We start from the raw sequence: 22,670 nt of genomic DNA, 5'->3' as shown, positions 1-22,670 counted from the left end.
TGTAAGACGCACTTTATTTCCCCCAAATTTGGGGGGGAAATGTGGGTGCGTCTAACAAAGCGGATATACCGCTTACCATTACAGGCTGGGATGAGGGGGTGTCCGCCGCTGCTACCGCCCGCCGCCGCTGTCGCCCGCCGCCGCTGTCACCTGCCGCCACTGCCGGGGTTGTCCGCTGCTGCCCCGGGTGATGCTGGAGGCTCCGGTGCTGCGAGGGGCTCTGGCGACATTTTGTGAAAGACCAGAGCCCCCCGGCAGTTCGTCCATGCGTTCTAGTATGACTAACTCCTGGAAAATGGCCGCCGGAATCTCGGGAGATGAGATTTCAGCACTGAGATCTCATCTCTCGAGATTCCGGCGGCCATTTTCCCGGAGTCAGTCATATAGGAACGCATGGACGAACTGCTGGGGGCTCTGGTCTTTCACAAAATGTTGCCAGAGCCCCCCGCAGCACCGGAGACAGCCCTGGAGACAGCCCTGCAGTACTGGAGACAGCCCTGCAGCACCACAGCCCCCTGTAGTACCAGAGCCCCCTGCAGCACCAGAGCCCCCTGCAGCACCCCTCATCCCAGCCTGCAGCACAGCAGCCCCCATGCAGCACCGAAGCCCCCCTGCAGACCCCATCATCCCAGCCTGCAGCAATGCTCCACTCCTGCCTCCAGCAACGACCCTGGGACCCTGATCCACCGCAGCCACAACCCCTGGTAAGCAATAAGACGCATGGATTATAAGAAGCCCCCTCAATTTATTAAAAAAAGTTTTTTCCTATTTTTCTCCTCAAAATTTGGGGTGCGTCTTATAATCCGGAGCGTCTTACAAAGCGAAAAATACGGTATGTGTTTGGAAATCTAAGGCCATCAGGATGACTGCCACTCGGGATTACAGCAGATTTTATGATCTGTAGGTGACCAAAATATATGACTGACTAAAATATTAAAAGCCTTCAGACAAGAGGAGAACCACAAAGGAGAATGTTAGAACCTATTAGTTGTACAAGAGAACAAGTAAAATAATTTACATTTGAAAAATGTTTTAAACTTTTTGATAGTTACTCATTGACATAAATGGGAGAGAAGTTTTCTTGCATCTACCTGGAAGTTCTCCTTGATCCTTTCTGGTGTGAAACTTTTAGCGAGCACCACAATGTCTCGTTGCAGAAGATACCTCTCTGCCACCTGAGCCGGCGTTCGTCCATATTTTTTAGCAACTTCAATCAAGACTGGATCTTGAAGGACATAAGGACTGTCTTGATCTATCCTGGAGGAGAAGGTTAGGGTTAGAGATGACATCTCCATATGCGGCGCCCCAGGGTCCTGGTCGTCGCAGCGGTATTGCTTTCCTCCAGGGAAGAGTGATGCTACGTTTGGAGGCAAAGAAGGATAACTGCATCCAGGTATCACAAACATGCAACACATTTCACACTCCAGGCCACCAGGGGGAGCTTTTGCTCCTATTTATTAGGTCACTCCCCATATATGTATATAACTTATATAACTGGTAGTCTGTAGGGAAAGTTAGTTAGTTCCAGACCAGAGTCTGAGGAGGACAGAAGGTTAACGGAGCTGTGCATGTCCTCAGAGCTGCAGCTCCCAGAAAGAGACATTGAAAGGCAGAACTGTATTGCATCGAGCGTGAAGGAAGTCGAAGCAAAGGAGAGAATACCAGAAGGGGACCAGCCCCGCTCAAGCTGTCTCCTTCTGAGGCGCAAAATCCCAGTAGCCGGAACACCGAGGGAGTAAGGACCTCTACACCTTATTTCAGAGACCAGCAGGACAGCTAATTGCAGGTTACCTGTCCGCACCTACACCCAGGAGGCACGGTGACACCTACAGAGCAGGGTTATCTAAGAGACCCTATAAACAGGCTCAAGTCACCAGTCATACGGGTTTTGTTCTATCCTATACGGGGGACAGAGAGCGAAGCATCGCATCTGTGAGACCCTTATGTGTAGCCATAGGCAGTAAGGGACTACACCACCGCAGCGCAAGGGAAGGCTACTGATTTCCACCTGGACAAGGGGACTCTGGACTTGCCTCCAAACCGGCCAGACTCTGCCTACCCTGTGGTCTGGTGCTCTGGACTGTGGATGCTGAAGTCTTCAGTAAAGGTAAAGAGACTGCAACCTTGTGTCCTCGTTCTTCACTGCTCCATTCACCATACCACCATCTACACATCGGGAAGCCCTGGGGATATACTTCACCTGTGGGAAGGTATGCCATCTAGCTGCCATAACATCACCCCAGCAGACCCCTTAAAGCAGCGTCGGTCACCCTGACCGAATACCATGGGTGGCGTCACGAACATAAACTCTATCCCTTTAAAGACCTTTCCCTTTTACATGGGCGCCCTGGGCTACGGATAGGTCGTAGCCACGTGACATCCCCCTGTGAACAGCAGGACCCGGTACCGAGTACCCCTAGCCCGCGGGGCGACTCACATACGCTATACGATGCTGTAGATTGTTCTATATTCTCCATGAGCCCAACTTCATGACCCCAACGGAATAATTATTTCATTGCTTTAATTTACCAACTGACATCTCGACTGGATCCCAAAACACCAAACGCCACCAAAACGATGTCATGTGACTTGCAGAACCCCGACAATTTGCTCTGATTAAGATAGATGTGACATTCCACCTGAGGAAAAAACAAAAGTTCCTACAACTCTGACATTTTAAGAGAAAAATGGGCAAAGATGACAACATGGGGCATCAATTTTATTGGTCATTAATATGGATTACCTGGTTACAGACTGGTTTGTATTTCAATCCTTCCATGTTCAGGATTAGCTCTAGCTGCCGCCGGTTGAAGCTCGAAACTCCAATTGATTTGGCCAACCCGGAATCTTTGCACTCCTCCATTGCCTGCGAGTCGTAGATACATGACATGCTTGTAAATTTTTGGGACTCTAAGGATTCAAACTTTCTATTAATGCAACACAAATAAAAAATGTTGCCTAAAAAGTTGGTCAATGGTTCGAAATATCTCGGTCAATGGCCAATGACTTTCAGAAAAAGAGAATGAAAATATGTAGCAAGTTCTCCTCCTAATGCACATCTTTCATGGTATTGGTTTTTTCATACAGTGAGGAGGGTCCTTTTGGACCCCTAATACTACAAGAGCCTAAGTTCGATATCAAGAATGCCCCTTCTTCATGGAACTTATTCTACTACCCTTTAGGGTTTTGGGTAAGTGTTCCATTGGGAAATGCCAATCAGATTTCAAGACCCATTGAGCATTTACAAACATATTTAGTTCCTTTGAATTGTATGTCCAAGCCCTACCCAGACGATGACATACAGGTACAGTGTGGACACTTTCAATTATTTTCAAAGATTTTGGAAAATTTGTCAATTTTGCTTTTCTTAATGCTAAGTGAAGAAAGCATTAAACGTTCTACCTTCCACGTATCCCGGATATCTGTGTTGTGATAAATCACTTTTCCATTTTCATCTGTGGGATATCGATCATCACCTGGCTTTTCAATGTTTAGAAAATAAATATTTAATATATTGGAAATTGGAATGTAAAATTGTCAAAAATTGCCAAGAAATTTAAACCAGAGAAAGAAAAACATACGAATGATGAAAAATGCATCTGTATCATGAAATTATCATAATCAGAATAATAATAATAATCTTTATATAGCGCCAACATATTCCGCAGCTCTTTACAGTTTCAAACACAACAGTCATAAGTAACAACGTTAACAATACAATAATTAAAGTGAAATAAGCCGACCCTGCTCGTGAGAGCTTACAATCTACAATGAGGTGGGGAGATACAAAGTACAGGTGTGTATTTACAATGATGTATTTCCAATGATGGTCCAGCCATCTTCAGGGGGTTGGGGATAGATGGGGATAGTGAATGGGCTACACACACACACAAACATAAAATTACTTTGATTAGGGAACGTGATAGGCCGCTCTGAACAAATATGTTTTGAGCGAACGCCTAAAACTATGCAAGTTGTGGATGGTCCTAATATTTTGGGGTAGAGCATTCCAGAGGATTGGCGCAGCACGGGCAAAGTCTTGGAGTCGGGAGTGGGAGGTACGGATTAGTGCAGAGGTTAGTCGGAAGTCATTTGCAGAGTGCAGTGGTTGGTTGGGCCGATAGACAGAAATGAGGGAGGAGATGTAAGGGGGTGCCGCACTTTGGAGAGCTTTGTGGGTGAGAACAAGTACTTTGAATTGTATCCTGTAATGAATGGGCAGCCAGTGTAACGACTGGCGAAGAGCGGACACGTCCGAGTAACGATTAGCCAGATGGACGACCCTGGCTGCTGCATTAAGGATAGACTGGAGAGGGGAAAGTCACGTGACGGGGAGGCCAATTAATAGAGAGTTGCAGTAGTCCAGGCGGGAGTGGATCAGGGCGACAGTGAGGGTTTTTGTTGTCTCCATGGTGAGAAAAGGGCGGATTCTAGAGATGTTCTTTAGGTGTAAGCGGCACGAGCGGGCAAGAGATTGTATGTGGTAGGTGAAGGAGAGATCGGAGTCAAACATAACACCCAGACAGCGTGCCTGCTGCCGGGGTGTTATTATGGTGCCACCCACGGAGAGGGAAATGTCAGATTTAGGGAGGTTAGTAGACGGCGGGAGTAGAAGAAGTTCAGTTTTGGAGAGATTGAGTTTCAGATAGAGAGCGGACATGATGTTGGAGACTGCAGACAGACAGTCATTGGCGTTCTGTAGTACAGCGGGAGTAAGCCCAGGGGATGACGTGTAAAGTTGTGTGTCATCAGCATAAAGTTGGTACTGAAAGCCAAATCTGCTGATGGTCTGTCCAATTGGGGCTGTGTGAAGGGAGAAGAGAAGGGGGCCAAGGACTGAGCCCTGGAGTACCCCGACAGTGAGAGGAAGAGGAGATGAAGTGGAGCCAGAGAACAGAACACTGAAGGAGCGGTCAGAAAGGTAGGAGGAGAACCAGGAGAGAGCAGTGTCCTTAATGCCTAGTGACTGGAGCCTAGAGAGTAGGAGAGGGTGGTCAACAGTGTCGAAAGCTGCAGAAAGGTCGAGAAGAATGAGCAGAGAGGCAGAGAGTGGTCACTATTATATTTTGCTGTCAGAAGGTCACTTTGATGAGTGGAGTTTGTCGAATGTAGGGGGCGGAAACCGGACTGTGAAGGGTCTAGGAGGGAGTGAGTGGAGAGGTAACAGGTAAGGCAGGAGTAGATCAGGCGCTCCAAGAGTTTAGAGATGAAGGGGAGATTGGAGACTGGTCTGTAGTTGTTTGTGCAGGATGGGTCGAGGGTGGGTTTCTTTAGTAATGGAGTAATGATAGAGTGTTTGAAGGAGGAGGGGAAAATGCCAGAGGAGAGGGAGAGATTAAAGATTGTAGTTAGGTGAGTTGTGATGACTGGAGAGAGAGACTGGAGGAGGTGTGAGGGAATGGGGTCGGTGGTGCATGTAGTTGAACGAGAAGAGGAGCTTGGAGACTTCTTCTTCTGTGATGGGATCGAATGTGGAGAGTGAGCCAGGGGAGATGCAGGGAGGGATGGGAGTCACTGCACTTGGTGTCTGGGAGCAGATTTCCTGACGGATATTGTCTATTTTCTCTATAAAGTGGGAGGCCAGGTCATCAGCACAAATGTCTGTGATAGGGGCTTGTGCTTTTGGCCTGAGGAGGGAGTGAAAGGTGTCAAAAAGTTTCTTGGGGTTGTTGGATAGTGAGGAGATCAGGGTGGTGAAGTAGGTCTGTTTGGAGAGGTGAAGGGCAGAGTTATAGGTCCTTAACATAAATTTGAAGTGTATGAAGTCTTCTGGTGTGCGTGTTTTTCTCCATAAGCGTTCAGCACACCTAGAGCATCGCTGGAGAAATCAGGTTTGCGATGTGAGCCAGGGCTGTTTCACTCTGTGTTTGGAGGTTCTAAGGGTGACGGGAGCTACTTGGTCAAGGGTGCTTCTAAGAGTGTCGTTGTAGTGATGTACAGCCAGATCAGGACAGGAAAAAGAAGAGATTGGGGACAATTATGAGTGTAGGGAGTCTGAAAGTGCGTGAGGATTAACAGCATGTAGATTTCTGAATGTATGGTAGGTAGGAGTGTGCTGGGGTGAGCGAGGATTTGTGAGCATGAAGGAGAGAATGTTGTGGTCAGAGAGAGGAAGCGGTGAGTTATCTAGGTAGGAGATTGAACAGAGCCAGACAAAGACCAGGTCAAGGGTTTTACCATCTTTTTGTGTTTTAGAGGTTGAGAGCTGTGAGAGACCTAGAGAAGTGGTTAGTGATAGAAGCTGGGATGCAGATGTGGAAGTGGGGCTGTAAATGGGGATGTTGAAATCTCCCAGGATAAGGGTTGGGAGTTCTGAGGACATGAAGTGCGGCAGCCAGGCTGAGAAGTGGTCAAGGAACTGGGTGGGTGAGCCTGGGGGCCGGTATATGACCGCTACTCTGAGGGAGAGGGGACGAAAGAGCCTGATGGTGTGGACCTCAAAAGAAGGGAATGAGAGTGATGGAAATGGGGGGATGACCTGGAAAGTGCATTGTGGGGAAATGAGTATACCGACTCCACCACCATGTTTGTTTGTGGGTATCGGGGAATGTGAGAATTGTAAGCCACCATGGGAAATGGCAGCAGGAGAGACAGTGTCAGAGTCCTGAATCCAGGTTTCCGTGAGGGAAATCAGAAATTTAAACTTTTGGAATTAATTTTTATTACATTTACTTTAGATGAGAGATTCGGTTTGAGGCGTGTCAAATTCTCCCCAAATTTTCCTAAAAAATTTTGGATTGGCTGGATCTGAGTTTTTTGTGATTTACATAGAGTGAATATATAATAATTGTGCTGGTCTATACAGGGTCGGGAAGGGTTTACAAAAAATTATACTCGCCTAGCCCTTGACCCATTCCTCCATGGAACCCCACTCCAATTTGGTCATCTAAATCTGTCCAGTCACCTGTGTAGTCTCTTGAAAATCATGTACAGCACTTCCTAATGACAAGACCTCAGTTTGTGTCATGACGTTGTGTAGCTTAGTCTATGGAGGTTGAATCTGTGACTAGAGAGAAGAAAGCGACCGAACCCGGAGTTAGGCAACCTATGTTTATGGTGTTCTGGATTATCGAGAGACCTTAGAACATAATTATATATATTTAGGTTTACATTAAATACATTTGATGCTAATCAAATTTCATGGGTTAATTTACATGACTCTGCCAAATTAAATTTTCATTAGATTTTTTCATCCTTACCATTTATCTCACCAGAAATCATCCAGTTTTCTTCTAATTAATCAATATTATGAATGTTTTGAAATTCTAATTTGTCTACTAATTTGTCAACTTCGCTCAATTTACAGAATTTTTTTTAGACAAATTGCCCTGAAAACATGTGTTTAACACTCTGAGGTCTCCTAGGACTGAATCCAACCCTTTTCACACTTTTAAATGTAAATACATACTGTACTTAAAAATGTCTTCCATACAGTATATATGACTATGGGTAAACAGATTGTAATTGTTCTTTACTTATCTGTTCAGCTTCTTCAGTGTTTTATGGCTTTTCCTTCATATTTTTATTGCTCAGCTGTGTCGTTCTCTCACTATCCAGATTCACAGCAAATTGGCTGCTGCATTTCCTACTTTTGCTTTTATACTGGCTATGACAGTCCTTCGTGACTGTCTGTGCTATACCACATGATGTGATAGCTGTCAAGCATTATGTCAGCTGCACCCATGACCATGTAAGCTTTCTCAGCAATTTGTAAAATGCCAACAGGCATTGTAGGTGATTAACGCAAAGTGCAATCACAAATTGCTTTATTTTGCTGGGTTCCGCTTATTCACAAATTTCAACACAATTTCATTCATATTGAGTAAAATTTAAGTTTTAGGTCTTTACAGAAATCATTTGAGCTATTCTTTTCCTAGGCTGGGAATAATTCAGCTTTTTCTGCCTCTATCTTAGAAGAATCATGGTAGAAATCATCTTCTACATCTGACAAGCTTAAAAAAATGAGTCTCAAGGGCTGTTTAAGAACAAAAGGGTGAACAATAACCACAAAAAATAAATTTGTTATGAAACCATATTAATTTTTCAGTCATGCCCACCTTGAGTTCCATAGGGTTGTGAATGAGGAACAGGTCAACGTAGTCCAACCCTAGATCTCTCAGGGATTTCTCGAGGGCAGGACGGACCCGTTCAGGACTTTGGTCAGTCAGCCACAACTAAAAAAGTCACATATTATGGATTTGTCATTCTCTAATAACAGTGTGATCTACAATTATAAAGTCATGGTTCTGTCTCGAATTATCTACCCAGTAGATACTCCTAATATATTGTCACCTTGCTCGTATAGAAAACATCTTCCCGCTTCAAGGTGCCATCTGCAATCTTTGCCCTGATCGCTCGGCCGACTTCGACCTCGTTGCCATATATCGATGCACAGTCAATGTGGCGGTAACCAACATCAAGGGCCAATTTCACACATTCCTCCCCTTGACTCTTGGGAACCTTCAAAAAAACAAGGAATTGACCCATGAAAAAGGACAAATGTGTTATTAGGGATGAGGAAAAAGGTTGTGAAGCTTCTTATTGTACATGGAGATGTTCCAACTTGTTATATCAGTTTCTGAGAAACAAACAGTACGGCACATTCAGGGTGAGCCTTAGGGGATGTGCGTCCAGATGGCACAGGATGAAGGATGAACTTCATATATAATGGCACCTCTGTCTTATAACCAATACATGTCATAATATAAACCTGATAGCGGTATTATTTGGTTTTATTACTTGGTTACTGTATGTTGGTATTATTTGAGCACTGTATGGTAATATTTTGTAGACACGCATGAATTGGTTCAAATGTTTCCAAAAACTTCTAAAAAATTTCCGATACACCAAAGTCCGAATCTTTGGTGATCCGTATCGTAGGAATGCAACAAAATGTCAGCCACCTGCAATTTTTCTGGTCCAGGAAAGGGATTACCTCCTAAAATATATTATCGCTGATTCGAAAGTAGTGATGGGCGAACCCGAATAGTAAAGTTCGGAGTTCGCACCGAACAATTACTGTTCGGCCACGGACCCCAAACATGGACTTCTCCAGGAAGCCCGTGTTACTGTTTGGGTTCAGCACCCCAAACGTTGCAAATTTTCCACGCTTTCATCTGCATGCGGGACAGCACGAAAAACACCAGCGGCTCTGATCGGCGTTAAGATTATTACCACCACTCAGAGAGATGCGATTCTCAGCAGCTGTGATCGGCGGTAAAACGTTTACTAAAAAGTACTAATCCCATCAGCCTATGCCCGCTGTCTCTGATAACAGCGAGAGCAGACGCCGCTGATAGGAGTATTCATCAGCTGGTGCCTGTGTTGTAATTGGAGCGCCCCCACACCGCCGCAGGGCCTAGGGGTACCCGGAGCCGGGCCTCTAGGTCTCAGTCCTGGGGTTGTCACGGTGGCTAGCCCCGGTCCGTGGCCCTGTCTGTCAGTGGGGGACGTCCGGTGCAATAAGCGGTAATAATGGTGCAGTTGTGGGGTGCAAGTCGCGGTAAATAACGAGGAAACCAGGTTGCAGTCTACCTCTTTACTGAAGGTTTTGGAGACCTCAGTCCAGAGCGCTGTTAACTGGGTTGTCAGAGACCGGCCGGTCCAAAGGCACATCAGGAGTCCTCTTTACAGGTGGGAATCAGTGTCTACCTTCTAGCGCTGGGTGTTGTAGTTCTTCCCTGCTGAGCTCCCGGGATAGTCCTCACAACTGTTTCTGTCTGTCTCTATTTGTTCGTTCTCTTCGTCCTCCAGGTGATATGGTAGGACGCACCCGTATGACGGGGTAGGCCTGGAGTTCTTCCGGGACCCTAGAGTCGCCCCTCTCCCACAGCTGCCTCCGTTGTCTGCTTAGGTGTTAAGTGGGACAGCCAACCTGTAATTAGCTGTCCGGCCGTGGTTTGCAGTGTACTTAAAGTCTCTTACTTGCTCGGCGTTCCGGCCACCGACTGTTTGCGCCTCAGAAGGATGTTGCCTCGGTCTAACAGCACGACTCCTTCTGGTCCCAATACTTCTTTACTGTATTCCCGTTGTGCACTGGTTAGTTCTGCTCTGAAGAGTCTGCCAGGATCCCATCCCTGACAGGTCCTCTCACTAGCTCTTCCCAGCTACTTCTCCCTGTCTTCCTGTCCAACCCCCAGTTTTACCATAGTGTGAGGAGTGGCCTACTAGATAGGACCGCCCCCCCTGGTGGCCGGAGTGTGAAGTGTAGTGAGGTGTTACCTGGTCAGAGAAACTCCTTTAGTGCAATCAGACGTACCACAGCTCCCCATAGTGGCGGAGCCACAGTACTGCAACAACCAGGACTCTGGGGTGCTGCACTCCCCCCCGGTTAAATCCAGTACTCCGGGACTGGGAAAACAAGAACAATAATACATGTTAACAGAAAACACACAAATTTTTGAAATAGCATAACAATTGAACATAACAATGCTTCCGTTTACGGGAAGTGAGGATTCTTGAACGTTGCAAAAGTTAGGTCATGCACAGTTTATGTCTCTCAGTTCAGTGGTTGAAACAGCGGGGACCCCGGGTAAACAAAGGGGTCCCCCCTTATGAAAGTTTTTGAGCAATTCACCGTCCATTACTCTATTGTCCATTTAAAACCTGTAACAAAAATACACACAAAAATCATTCTTAACTAAAGAGCAACCCTTATTAATACCTCCAAGGTTTGTAGCGGAGGGGAGTTTGGTTTTGAGTGCTGCGTGTGGACCTTCGCAGCACAGGGGTTGCTATTGGCCTAACAGGGCCCGCTATGCTTGCTACCGCTGGTGTAGTGCACTGTCTTCTAGCTACACTTCTAGTGAGTCGGGGTAGCACTGGCAGGTTAGGGCTCTCAGAGCTGCTGCTATCAACAGTGGGTACAGCAGATTCACCGACAGCAGAGGGAGGATTTGTCGGTTCAACGGTTGGCAGGGCTTCATCAGGTAAGGTTTGTTGAGGTAGTGGAGCCAGATGATCTGGTACCACCATTGTTTCTGGCGGGTCCGGCTGTTGAAACATTACGACAGGTACCACAACGGCTTGGTTTATCTGAGTCCAGGACTGGGGAAAGTCACCAAGGACAGTATGGAACATTTTCTCCTTTTCCACCGGCGGGGAGATTTCTGGGGCCGTGCCCCTCTCTTTCAACTTGTCGGGGCAGACCTTAAGGTGATCCCTGGATACCGCTGTCGAGGTCTCCCCTCTGTCCTTGCTGATGAGACAGACCTTAGTGTTGTCGAAGTCGGATGGCAAGATGGTATACGGTTCCGCTTCCCATTGGTCATCGAGCTTGTGTAACCTCCTCTTTCGTTTAAGCACTTGCTCACCAGGTGACAGGGGAATCGCAGGAGCGTGTTGATTGTAGTCCCTTTCTTGTTTCTGCCTAGCCTGGGCGAGACTTCTCTCCACACACTCCTGTACTTCGCGGTATCTTCGCTGCCTTTCTGTATCCCAATCTGCCTCCGGCGAGGTATCTTCGGGTACTAGGACCCCCATGTCCAGATCAACGGGTAACCGACTAGACCTTCCTCGCATCAGGTACGCTGGAGTACAGTTGGTGGAACTTACTGGGATGTGGTTGTACATATCCACCAGATCAGGCAACTTCGTCGGCCACAGGTTCCGTTCCTCCACAGGCAAGGTCTTCAATAAATCGATTACTACCTGGTTCATCTTCTCGCACATCCCGTTGGTTTGAGGATGGTACGGGGTGGTTGCTGAATACCTGTTCGTACTCGTGTACCACCCTGTAAGCCCCTTGTATTTGATGAGCTGGGGTAGAGTCAGTGCCCACATGCAATTCCCGACACCAGTCTTTCGAGTGCTCTGCAGAACCTTTGTTCTCCACCACGTTTGACGGGACCAAGGGTTCAGGTGTCTGTATTACACTATTATTGACAGTGAACAGTTTGGCGAGCGTGGTATACTTGGTTAGGTGGACCTCTTCCTCCCCACAATTGAGGACATGTACGGGCACTCTCCCCTGACGGACGTCGACCACCCCCCGGGCTGTCAGAACAGTAGGCCTATTGTCTGAATATACGGGTTCTACCAAGGCCTGGTAGTCCTTACCCCTGAGGCCTATGGCTGCTCTACACCATATTAACATTTCACTCTTGGGGGGTATCGCGATGGGGTTTGAATCACTCACAGTGACACGACCAATCTCACCACCAGTCAGCTCTACCTGCTGTCTCTGCATCAGAGCTCTGATTTCCTTCTGCAGGGCACGTTGCTCACTGTGGCCAGCGGTTTCTGCCACCTGTTGCAACAAAACAATCACTTCTGCAAGACAATTTTCTATAACATTAGTACCAAGAGTCATCATGGGATTACATTCTCGACGATCAATATCAACAATCACAATCCCTTGGGCTTTCAATTCCACCCGCCCCACTTTGATGGTGACCTCCTTATACCCCACTTGTGGCAACGGCTGACCATTACTGGCGATTATGGTGAAATCATCGTCAGGGCCACGAGTAATATCAGCGTCCTCCCAATACCGTTTGTAGAGCACGTAAGGTATAGTCGTCACCTGAGAACCGGTGTCCAGCAAAGCATTCAAGGGGATTCCATCAATCACTACAGGGAGAACTGGTCGTCCTCCAATATACTTGGTTCTCCAATGCTGCGGGCCTGACCGTCCTACTCCTGGGGGTTGGCCCTTTGCCCCAGGGGTTGCTCGTTTAAAGGACAGTACCTTGCAAGATGGCCCACCTGGTGACATCGGCGGCAGATGGGTCGTCCGTCCTGATGGAAACGATCGCTGTCCCGGCCTCTGGTCGGTGGGGTCCTCTTCTGTCGCGTCCAGGGAACATCCTCTGGTCCGGAGGCTAGCTGGATCTTTTTCTTGGGGGCCTCCTGTAGGGACTGCACCGTCCGGGCTAGGGCAGCAACGCTCTTGGTCAGCTCCTGCATCTGAAGACGGAGTCCTGCAGGGGAGTCGTCCTCGAAGCTCTGGGCGTCGGCCTCCGCGGCAACTGGGGTATCTGATGCCACCTCCTGGTGGTATGTGAGAGCGGGGCGCCTGGATGGTATTGCGCGGCTGGGCTGCCGCTCCTGCAATGCCTGGATAGCTTTATCTTTAAACTGCGCAAAAGTCAAGTCTGGATTTTGCATGGCCAGGAAGTGCAATTGGTCCCGCTGGTGACTGCACAGGAGCCCCTCAATGAACCGCTCCTTCAGAAGTTTATCCTCATCCTGCATGCTGCCGGGGTCACTCTGCTTAATGGCCCGCATCGCCTCCTGGAGATTAAGGGCATAGTCCCGCAAGCTATCCTGTGGCCTCTGTTTGCATCCATAAAAAGTCAGTTTAATTTCCGTAGCAGTGCGAGTATCAAAGGTGGCTTTAAGCTTGGCAAAAATCTGTTGTGCAGTTCCTTTATCCTCAGCGGGCCAGGATTTCAATTCTCTCAGAGCCGCCCCAAAGAGTTGGCCGATTATCATATGAACCTTCTGGGGCTCTGTCAGGGGATAGAACTCGAGCAGGCTGCAGAGCCCTTCCTTAAAGTCAGTGAATGTATGCGACTCCCCAGAGTATCGTGGGAGCCAGGCCGCTCCGGGCAGGTACGGCATAGAAAAGGGCATTATGGCTTTTGTGTTAGCGGCAGTGTCCGACTGGCTGAGGGGAACAGCGGGTTCTGCGGCAACCGGTGGTGGTATTAGGGCCGCGGCTTCGCCCGCTGCGTGGACCGGAGCTGCCCCTGCGTCCGCGGCTGCCACCTCCTCTCCTCCCGACTCGGACATGGCTGTACCTTCCTCCCACTAACCTGCCGGAGGACAGAGTTCCTCTTCCGGGGTTGGCGCCTTACCGCGCTTTCCGTTCCGCGCTTCTTTTGGCTGGTTCCGCCCACGAAGCTAAGGCTCCTCCCTCCGTGCGCAGCAATGGCGAATTTTGGCGGCAAATGGCACAGCACACAGTCTTTTCAATAAAGTACAGTCCAAGCACAGTAAATCACAGTTCCAAGGCACACATGACCTGATTCTTCAGGCTTAAGTAGATCCTGTTCGTGACGCCAAGTTTGGAGCGCCCCCACACCGCCGCAGGGCCTAGGGGTACCCGGAGCCGGGCCTCTAGGTCTCAGTCCTGGGGTTGTCACGGTGGCTAGCCCCGGTCCGTGGCCCTGTCTGTCAGTGGGGGACGTCCGGTGCAATAAGCGGTAATAATGGTGCATGTCATGATCTCAATGGCAAGAGATCATAGCATCAGCATATATAGGAACTAGCTCTTGGAAGATGGAAACTGAGCTGACCATGAACTAAACCTAACGCACAACTAGCAGTGGCCGGGTAGCATGCCTACGTTGATTCTAGATGCCCAGCACCAGCCGGAGGACTAAATAATGCTAGCAGAGGAAAATATTAGTCCTAGCTCACCTCTAGAGAAATACCCCGAAAGGAGACAGAGGCCCCCCACATGTATTGGCGGTGAATTAAGATGAAATAACAAACGCAGCATGAAAATAGGTTTAGCAAATTTGAGGTCCACTTACTACATAGCAGAAGACAGAAAGGACACTTTCATGGTCAGCTGAAAACCCTATCAAAACGCCATCCAGAAATTACTTTAAAACTCTGGCATTAACTCATAACACCAGAGTGGCAATTCCTGTTCACAAGAGCTTTCCAGACACAGTAACAAAACTACAGCTGTGAACTGGAACAAAAATGCAAAAACAAACATGGACAAGAGTCCAACTTATCTAGTAGTTGTCTAGGAGCAGGAACAAGCACAGAGAGGCTTCTGATAACATTGTTGACCGGCAAGCAACTAACAGAGCAGCAAGGTTATATAGCGACTCCCACATCTTGATGGGAACAGGTGAACAGAGAAGATGAAGACACCAGTTCAATTCCACCAGTAGCCACCGGGGGAGCCCAGAATCCAAATTCACAACAGTACCCCCCCCTCAAGGAGGGGGCACCGAACCCTCACCAGAACCACCAGGGCGATCAGGATGGGCCCTATGAAAGGCACGAACCAGATCAGAGGCATGAACATCAGATGCATTCACCCAAGAATTATCCTCCTGGCCGTATCCCTTCCACTTGACCAGATACTGGAGTCTCCGTCTGGAAACACGAGAGTCTAAGATTTTCTCCACAACGTACTCCAACTCACCCTCAACCAACACCGGAGCAGGAGGCTCAACGGAAGGCACAACAGGTACCTCATACCTGCGCAATAATGACCGATGAAAAACGTTATGAATAGAAAAGGATGCAGGGAGGTCCAAACGGAAGGAAACAGGGTTAAGAATCTCCAATATCTTATACGGGCCGATGAACCGAGGCTTAAACTTAGGAGAAGAGACCCTCATAGGGACAAAACGAGAAGACAACCACACCAAATCCCCAACACAAAGCCGAGGACCAACACGACGGTGGCGGTTGGCAAAAAGCTGAGTCTTCTCCTGGGACAACCTCAAATTGTCCACCACCTGCCCCCAGATCTGATGCAATCTCTCCACCACAGCATCCACTCCAGGACAATCCGAAGATTCCACCTGACCAGAGGAAAATCGAGGATGAAACCCCGAATTACAGAAAAACGGGGACACCAAAGTGGCAGAGCTGGCCCGATTATTGAGAGCGAACTCCGCCAATGGCAAAAAAGCAACCCAATCATCCTGGTCAGCAGACACAAAACACCTCAGATATGTCTCCAGGGTCTGATTAATCCGCTCGGTCTGGCCATTCGTCTGAGGATGGAAAGCGGACGAGAAAGATAAATCTATGCCCATCCTAGCACAGAATGCCCGCCAAAATCTAGACACGAATTGGGTCCCTCTGTCAGAAACGATATTCTCAGGAATACCATGCAAACGAACAACATTTTGAAAAAACAGAGGAACCAACTCGGAAGAAGAAGGCAACTTGGGCAGAGGAACCAAATGGACCATCTTAGAGAAACGGTCACACACCACCCAGATGACAGACATCTTCTGAGAAACAGGCAGATCTGAAATAAAATCCATCGAGATGTGCGTCCAAGGCCTATTAGGAATAGGCAAGGGCAACAACAATCCACTAGCCCGAGAACAACAAGGCTTGGCCCGAGCACAAACGTCACAAGACTGCACAAAGCCTCGCACATCTCGTGACAGGGAAGGCCACCAGAAGGACCTTGCCACCAAATCCCTGGTACCAAAAATGCCAGGATGACCTGCCAACGCAGAAGAATGAACCTCAGAGATGACTCTACTGGTCCAATCATCAGGAACAAACAGTTTATCAGGTGGGCAACGATCAGGTCTATCCGCCTGAAACTCCTGCAAGGCCCGCCGCAGGTCTGGAGAAACGGCTGACAATACCACTCCATCTTTAAGGATACCTGTGGGCTCAGAGTTACCAGGCGAGTCAGGCTCAAAACTCCTAGAAAGGGCATCCGCCTTAACATTCTTAGAACCCGGTAGGTATGACACCACAAAATTAAACCGAGAGAAAAATAATGACCAGCGCGCCTGTCTAGGATTCAGGCGCCTGGCGGTCTCAAGATAAATCAAATTTTTGTGGTCAGTCAATACCACCACCTGATGTCTGGCCCCCTCAAGCCAATGGCGCCACTCCTCAAAAGCCCACTTCATGGCCAAAAGCTCCCGATTCCCAACATCATAATTCCGCTCAGCGGGCGAAAATTTACGGGAAAAGAAGGCACAAGGCCTCATCACGGAGCAGTCAGAACTTTTCTGCGACAACACTGCCCCAGCTCCGATCTCAGAAGCGTCGACCTCAACCTGAAAAGGTAGAGCAACATCAGGCTGACGCAACACAGGGGCAGAGGAAAAACGGCGCTTAAGCTCCCGAAAGGCCTCCACAGCATCAGGGGACCAATCAGCAACATCAGCACCCTTCTTAGTCAAATCGGTCAATGGCTTAGCAATATCCGAAAAACCAGCAATAAATCGACGATAAAAGTTAGCAAAGCCCAAAAATTTCTGAAGACTCTTAAGAGAGGAGGGCTGCGTCCAATCACAAATAGCTTGAACCTTGACAGGATCCATTTCAATGGAAGAGGGGGAAAAAATATATCCCAAAAAGGAAATCCTCTGTACCCCAAAAACACACTTAGAACCCTTCACACACAAAGAATTAGACCGCAAAACCTGAAAAACCCTCCTGACTTGCTGGACATGAGAGTCCCAGTCATCCGAAAAAATCAGAATATCATCCAGATACACAATCATAAATTTATCCAAATAATCGCGAAAAATATCATGCATAAAGGACTGGAAAACTGACGGAGCATTTGAAAGACCAAAAGGCATCACTAAATACTCAAAGTGGCCCTCGGGCGTATTAAATGCGGTTTTCCACTCATCCCCCTGCCTGATTCGCACCAAATTATACGCCCCACGAAGGTCAATCTTAGAGAACCACTTGGCCCCCTTTATGCGAGCAAACAAATCAGTCAGCAACGGCAATGGGTATTGATATTTAACAGTGATTTTATTCAAAAGCCGATAATCAATACATGGTCTCAAAGAGCCGTCTTTTTTTGACACAAAGAAAAAACCGGCTCCTAAGGGAGATGACGATGGACGAATATGTCCCTTTTCCAAGGACTCCTTTATATATTCTCGCATAGCAGCATGTTCAGGCACAGACAGATTAAATAAACGACCCTTTGGGTATTTACTACCCGGGATTAAATCTATGGCACAATCGCACTCTCGGTGCGGAGGTAACGAACCAAGCTTAGATTCTTCAAAGACGTCACGATAGTCAGACAGGAACTCAGGAATTTCAGAGGGAATAGATGATGAAATGGAAACCACAGGTACATCCCCATGAGCCCCCTTACATCCCCAGCTCAACACAGACATAGCTCTCCAGTCGAGGACTGGGCTGTGAGATTGCAGCCAAGGCAATCCTAGCACCAAATCATCATGTAGATTATACAGCACCAGAAAGCGAATAATCTCCTGGTGATCCGGATTAATACGCATAGTTACTTGTGTCCAGTATTGTGGTTTATTATTAGCCAATGGGGTGGAGTCAATCCCCTTCAGAGGAATAGGAGTCTCCAAAGGCTCTAAATCATACCCACAGCGTTTGGCAAAGGACCAATCCATAAGACTCAAAGCGGCGCCAGAGTCGACATAGGCGTCCGTGGTAATAGATGACAAAGAGCAAATCAGGGTCACAGATAGAATAAACTTAGACGGTAAGGTGCAAATGGAAACAGATTTACCAAGCTTTTTAGTGCGCTTAGAGCATGCTGATATAACATGAGTAGAATCACCACAATAGAAACACAACCCATTTTTCCGTCTAAAATTCTGCCGCTCGCTTCGGGACAGAATTCTATCACACTGCATACTCTCTGGCGATTTCTCAGTGGACACCGCCAGATGGTGCACTGGTTTGCGCTCCCGCAAACGCCTATCGATCTGAATAGCCATTGTCATGGACTCATTCAGACCCGCAGGCACAGGGAACCCCACCATAACATCCTTAATGGCATCAGAGAGACCCTCTCTGAAAGTCGCCGCCAGGGCGCACTCATTCCACTGAGTAAGCACAGACCATTTACGGAATCTTTGGCAATAAATTTCCGCTTCATCTTGCCCCTGAGATAGGGACATCAAAGTTTTTTCTGCCTGAAGCTCCAAATGAGGTTCGTCATAAAGCAACCCCAAGGCCAGAAAAAACGCATCCACATTGAGCAACGCAGGATCCCCTGGTGTCAATGAAAAAGCCCAGTCTTGAGGGTCGCCCCGGAGCAAGGAAATCACAATCCTGACCTGCTGTGCAGGGTCTCCGGCAGAGCGAGATTTCAGGGACAAAAATAATTTGCAATTATTTCGAAAATTCTGAAACCCAGATCTATTCCCCGAGAAAAATTCCGGCAAAGGAATTCTCGGCTCAGATACAGGTGCATGACAAACAAAATCTTGCAAATTTTGTACCTTCGTGGCGAGATTAATCAAACCTGCAGTTACACTCTGAAGATCCATTACAAACAGGTGGACACAGAGCCATTCAAAGGAGAGAAAAAAAAAAAAAAAATTTCAGCAGACTACTTATTTCTCTCCTTTCTCAGCCAAGGATTTTAACCCTTTAGTTGGCCGGTCAAACTGTCATGATCTCAATGGCAAGAGATCATAGCATCAGCATATATAGGAACTAGCTCTTGGAAGATGGAAACTGAGCTGACCATGAACTAAACCTAACGCACAACTAGCAGTGGCCGGGTAGCATGCCTACGTTGATTCTAGATGCCCAGCACCAGCCGGAGGACTAAATAATGCTAGCAGAGGAAAATATTAGTCCTAGCTCACCTCTAGAGAAATACCCCGAAAGGAGACAGAGGCCCCCCACATGTATTGGCGGTGAATTAAGATGAAATAACAAACGCAGCATGAAAATAGGTTTAGCAAATTTGAGGTCCACTTACTACATAGCAGAAGACAGAAAGGACACTTTCATGGTCAGCTGAAAACCCTATCAAAACGCCATCCAGAAATTACTTTAAAACTCTGGCATTAACTCATAACACCAGAGTGGCAATTCCTGTTCACAAGAGCTTTCCAGACACAGTAACAAAACTACAGCTGTGAACTGGAACAAAAATGCAAAAACAAACATGGACAAGAGTCCAACTTATCTAGTAGTTGTCTAGGAGCAGGAACAAGCACAGAGAGGCTTCTGATAACATTGTTGACCGGCAAGCAACTAACAGAGCAGCAAGGTTATATAGCGACTCCCACATCTTGATGGGAACAGGTGAACAGAGAAGATGAAGACACCAGTTCAATTCCACCAGTAGCCACCGGGGGAGCCCAGAATCCAAATTCACAACAGGTGCAGTTGTGGGGTGCAAGTCGCGGTAAATAACGAGGAAACCAGGTTGCAGTCTCTTTACCTCTTTACTGAAGGTTTTGGAGACCTCAGTCCAGAGCGCTGTTAACTGGGTTGTCAGAGACCGGCCGGTCCAAAGGCACATCAGGAGTCCTCTTTACAGGTGGGAATCAGTGTCTACCTTCTAGTGCTGGGTGTTGTAGTTCTTCCCTGCTGAGCTCCCGGGATAGTCCTCACAACTGTTTCTGTCTGTCTCTATTTGTTCGTTCTCTCCGTCCCCCAGGTGATATGGTAGGACGCACCCGTATGACGGGGTAGGCCTGGAGTTCTTCCGGGACCCTAGAGTCGCCCCTCTCCCACAGCTGCCTCCGTTGTCTGCTTAGGTGATTTGTGTGAGACAGCCAACCTATAATTGGCTGCCCTGCCGTGGTTTGCAGTGTACTTAAAGTCTCTTACTTGCTCGGCGTTCTGGCCACCGACTGTTTGCGCCTCAGAAGGATGTTGCCTCGGTCTAACAGCACGACTCCTTCTGGTCCCAATACTTCTTTACTGTATTCCCGTTGTGCACTGGTTAGTTCTGCTCTGAAGAGTCTGCCAGGATCCCATCCCTGACAGGTCCTCTCACTAGCTCTTCCCAGCTACTTCTCCCTGTCTTCCTGTCCAACCCCCAGTTTTACCATAGTGTGAGGAGTGGCCTACTAGATAGGACCGCCCCCCCTGGTGGCCGGAGTGTGAAGTGTAGTGAGGTGTTACCTGGTCAGAGAAACTCCTTTAGTGCAATCAGATGTACCACAGCTCCCCATAGTGGCGGAGCCACAGTACTGCAACAACCAGGACTCTGGGGTGCTGCATAATTAAATAATGACATTAAAAATGATGGTTGAATCCTCTCTGTCCCTCGTTACGGTGGTGGTGGCCCTGCCCGACTACTAGAGGTCACAGTTGATAATGGGTACACAGTTACAGGTGTGAGGGGGTTTTTGCTGTCCCCTCTGATTGTGTGATGTAACCGTTGCTCCCCATGATGTAGGTGCAGAGGGAGACAGGAGAGAGAGGAGGGAGAGGATGTTGCTGAGAGAGTAATAGAGCCAGGAGACCTCACTGGTACAGTAAATATTAATGTAATATTCTGAACAAATGTACGGTAAAACAGATTACAAAGTTTACTTGTTTCACAGGCCAGAGGTCTAACAGCCAGAGGTGGCACAGTCTGAGGTGTACAGTCATTGGTGGCACAGCCAGAGGTGGTACAGTCATTGGTGGCACAGCCAGAGGTGGTACAGTCATTGGTGGCACAGCCAGAGGTGGTACAGTCATTGGTGGCACAGCCAGAGGTGGTACAGTCAGAGGTGGCACAGCCAGAGGTGGTACAGTCAAAGGTGGCACAGCCAGAGGTGGTACAGTCATTGGTGGCACAGCCAGAGGTGGTACAGTCAGAGGTGGCACAGTCAGAGGTGGTACAGTCAGGTTTAACAGGCAGCGGTGGTGCAGTCAGAGGTGGTACAGACAGCAGTGGTACAGTCAGAGGTGGTACAGCCAGTGGTGGTACAGTCTGCGGTGGTACAGTCAGCGGTGGTACAGTTAGGGTGGTACAGCCACTGGTGGTACAGTCAGAGGTGGTACAGCCAACGGTGGTACAGTCAAGGTGGTACAGCCAGTGGTGGTACAGTCTGCGGTGGTACAATCAGGGTGTACAGCCAGCGGTGGTACAGTCAAGGTGGTACAGCCAGTGGTGGTACAGTCAGCGGTGGTAGAGTCAGGGTGGTACAGCCACTGGTGGTACAGTCAGAGGTGGTACAGTCAGGGTGGTACAGCCACTGGTGGTACAGTCAGGGTGGTACAGCCACTGGTGGTACAGTCAGAGGTGGTACAGTCAGGGTGGTACAGCCACTGGTGGTACAGTCAGAGGTGGTACAGACAGAAGTAGTACAGTCGAATCAAACATATGCAGAAGACAAATGTTCCTTTTCACAGACAGCATTTAGAGGCAGAGAGATGGGTACAAATGGAATAATATCGGTAAGTCCCTCCAGTGTCTAAAGCTGGTGTCCAGTACTGGCGCTATTGAAGTATCTTCCTCCCTTTCAAGGCATAGTAGGTTCACATTGCGTTAGTGCAGTCCGTTCAAAGCATGCATTAAACGGACTGCGTTAACGCAAATACCGAAAAAGATCACGTTATGCGATCGCGCTAGCGCAGATGCTCTATCTGCGCTAGCGGTGATGGACCCGAAAAAGCTGCAGCCCGTGTCCGGGGGTCTGTTACAGAATGACGGCACATTGCTACTGCATGACCATTATGGCATGCGTTGGTGATGCGCCCGATAATAGGGGTTAATGGCAGCGTTAACGGACTGCGTTATACTGCGTTATGCCGCGGTGTAACGCAGTCCATCTAACGGACTTCAGTAACGCAATGTGAACCCAAATGGCCTCCTTGTCCCAACCCCACTCATCTTCATTGATGTGAGGGCCGCTTTTGCGTACGTTATCCCCATGGTGTCTATGCAGCGCCCCAGAGTCCTGGTCGTTGCAGTACTGTGGCTCCGCCACTATGGGGAGCTATGGTACGTCTGATTGCGCTAACGGAGTCTCTCTGACCAGGTAACACCTCACTACACTTCACACTCCGGCCACCAGGGGGGGTGGTTCTATCTACTAGGCCACTCCTCACATTCTGGTAAAACTGGGGGTTGGACAGGAAGACAGAGGGTAGTAGCTGGGAAGAGCTAGCGAGAGGACCTGTCAGGGATGGGATCCTGGCAGACTCCTCAGAGCAGGACTAACCAGTGCACAATGGGAATACAGTAAAGAGGAATTGGGACCAGAAGGAGTCGTGCTGTTAGACCGAGGCAACATCCTTCTGAGGCGCAAACAGTC

At 48.3% G+C, this 22,670-nt stretch overlaps 1 protein-coding gene across 2 annotated transcripts in view; it reads right to left on the bottom strand.

Annotated features, from left to right (window-relative positions):
* Positions 1-22,670, bottom strand: part of LOC143776974 (estradiol 17 beta-dehydrogenase 5-like) — a 47,109-nt gene that overhangs the window by 6,809 nt on the left and 17,630 nt on the right. For both annotated transcript variants that reach the window (XM_077266854.1, XM_077266852.1), the window contains exons 2-7: positions 8,293-8,460; positions 8,058-8,174; positions 3,403-3,480; positions 2,744-2,866; positions 2,530-2,639; positions 1,092-1,257 (exon numbers count right to left, since the gene is read on the bottom strand). In XM_077266854.1, the coding sequence (XP_077122969.1) occupies positions 1,092-1,257; positions 2,530-2,639; positions 2,744-2,866; positions 3,403-3,480; positions 8,058-8,174; positions 8,293-8,460 (762 nt within the window). The remainder of the gene's footprint in view (positions 1-1,091; positions 1,258-2,529; positions 2,640-2,743; positions 2,867-3,402; positions 3,481-8,057; positions 8,175-8,292; positions 8,461-22,670) is intronic.

Source organism: Ranitomeya variabilis, chromosome 5, assembly GCF_051348905.1.
Source record: "Ranitomeya variabilis isolate aRanVar5 chromosome 5, aRanVar5.hap1, whole genome shotgun sequence".
In the NCBI taxonomy this organism is placed as follows: Eukaryota; Metazoa; Chordata; class Amphibia; order Anura; family Dendrobatidae; genus Ranitomeya; species Ranitomeya variabilis.
The sequence above is the reverse complement of the archived record's forward strand: the minus strand, read 5'-3'. Positions and strand labels throughout refer to the sequence as shown.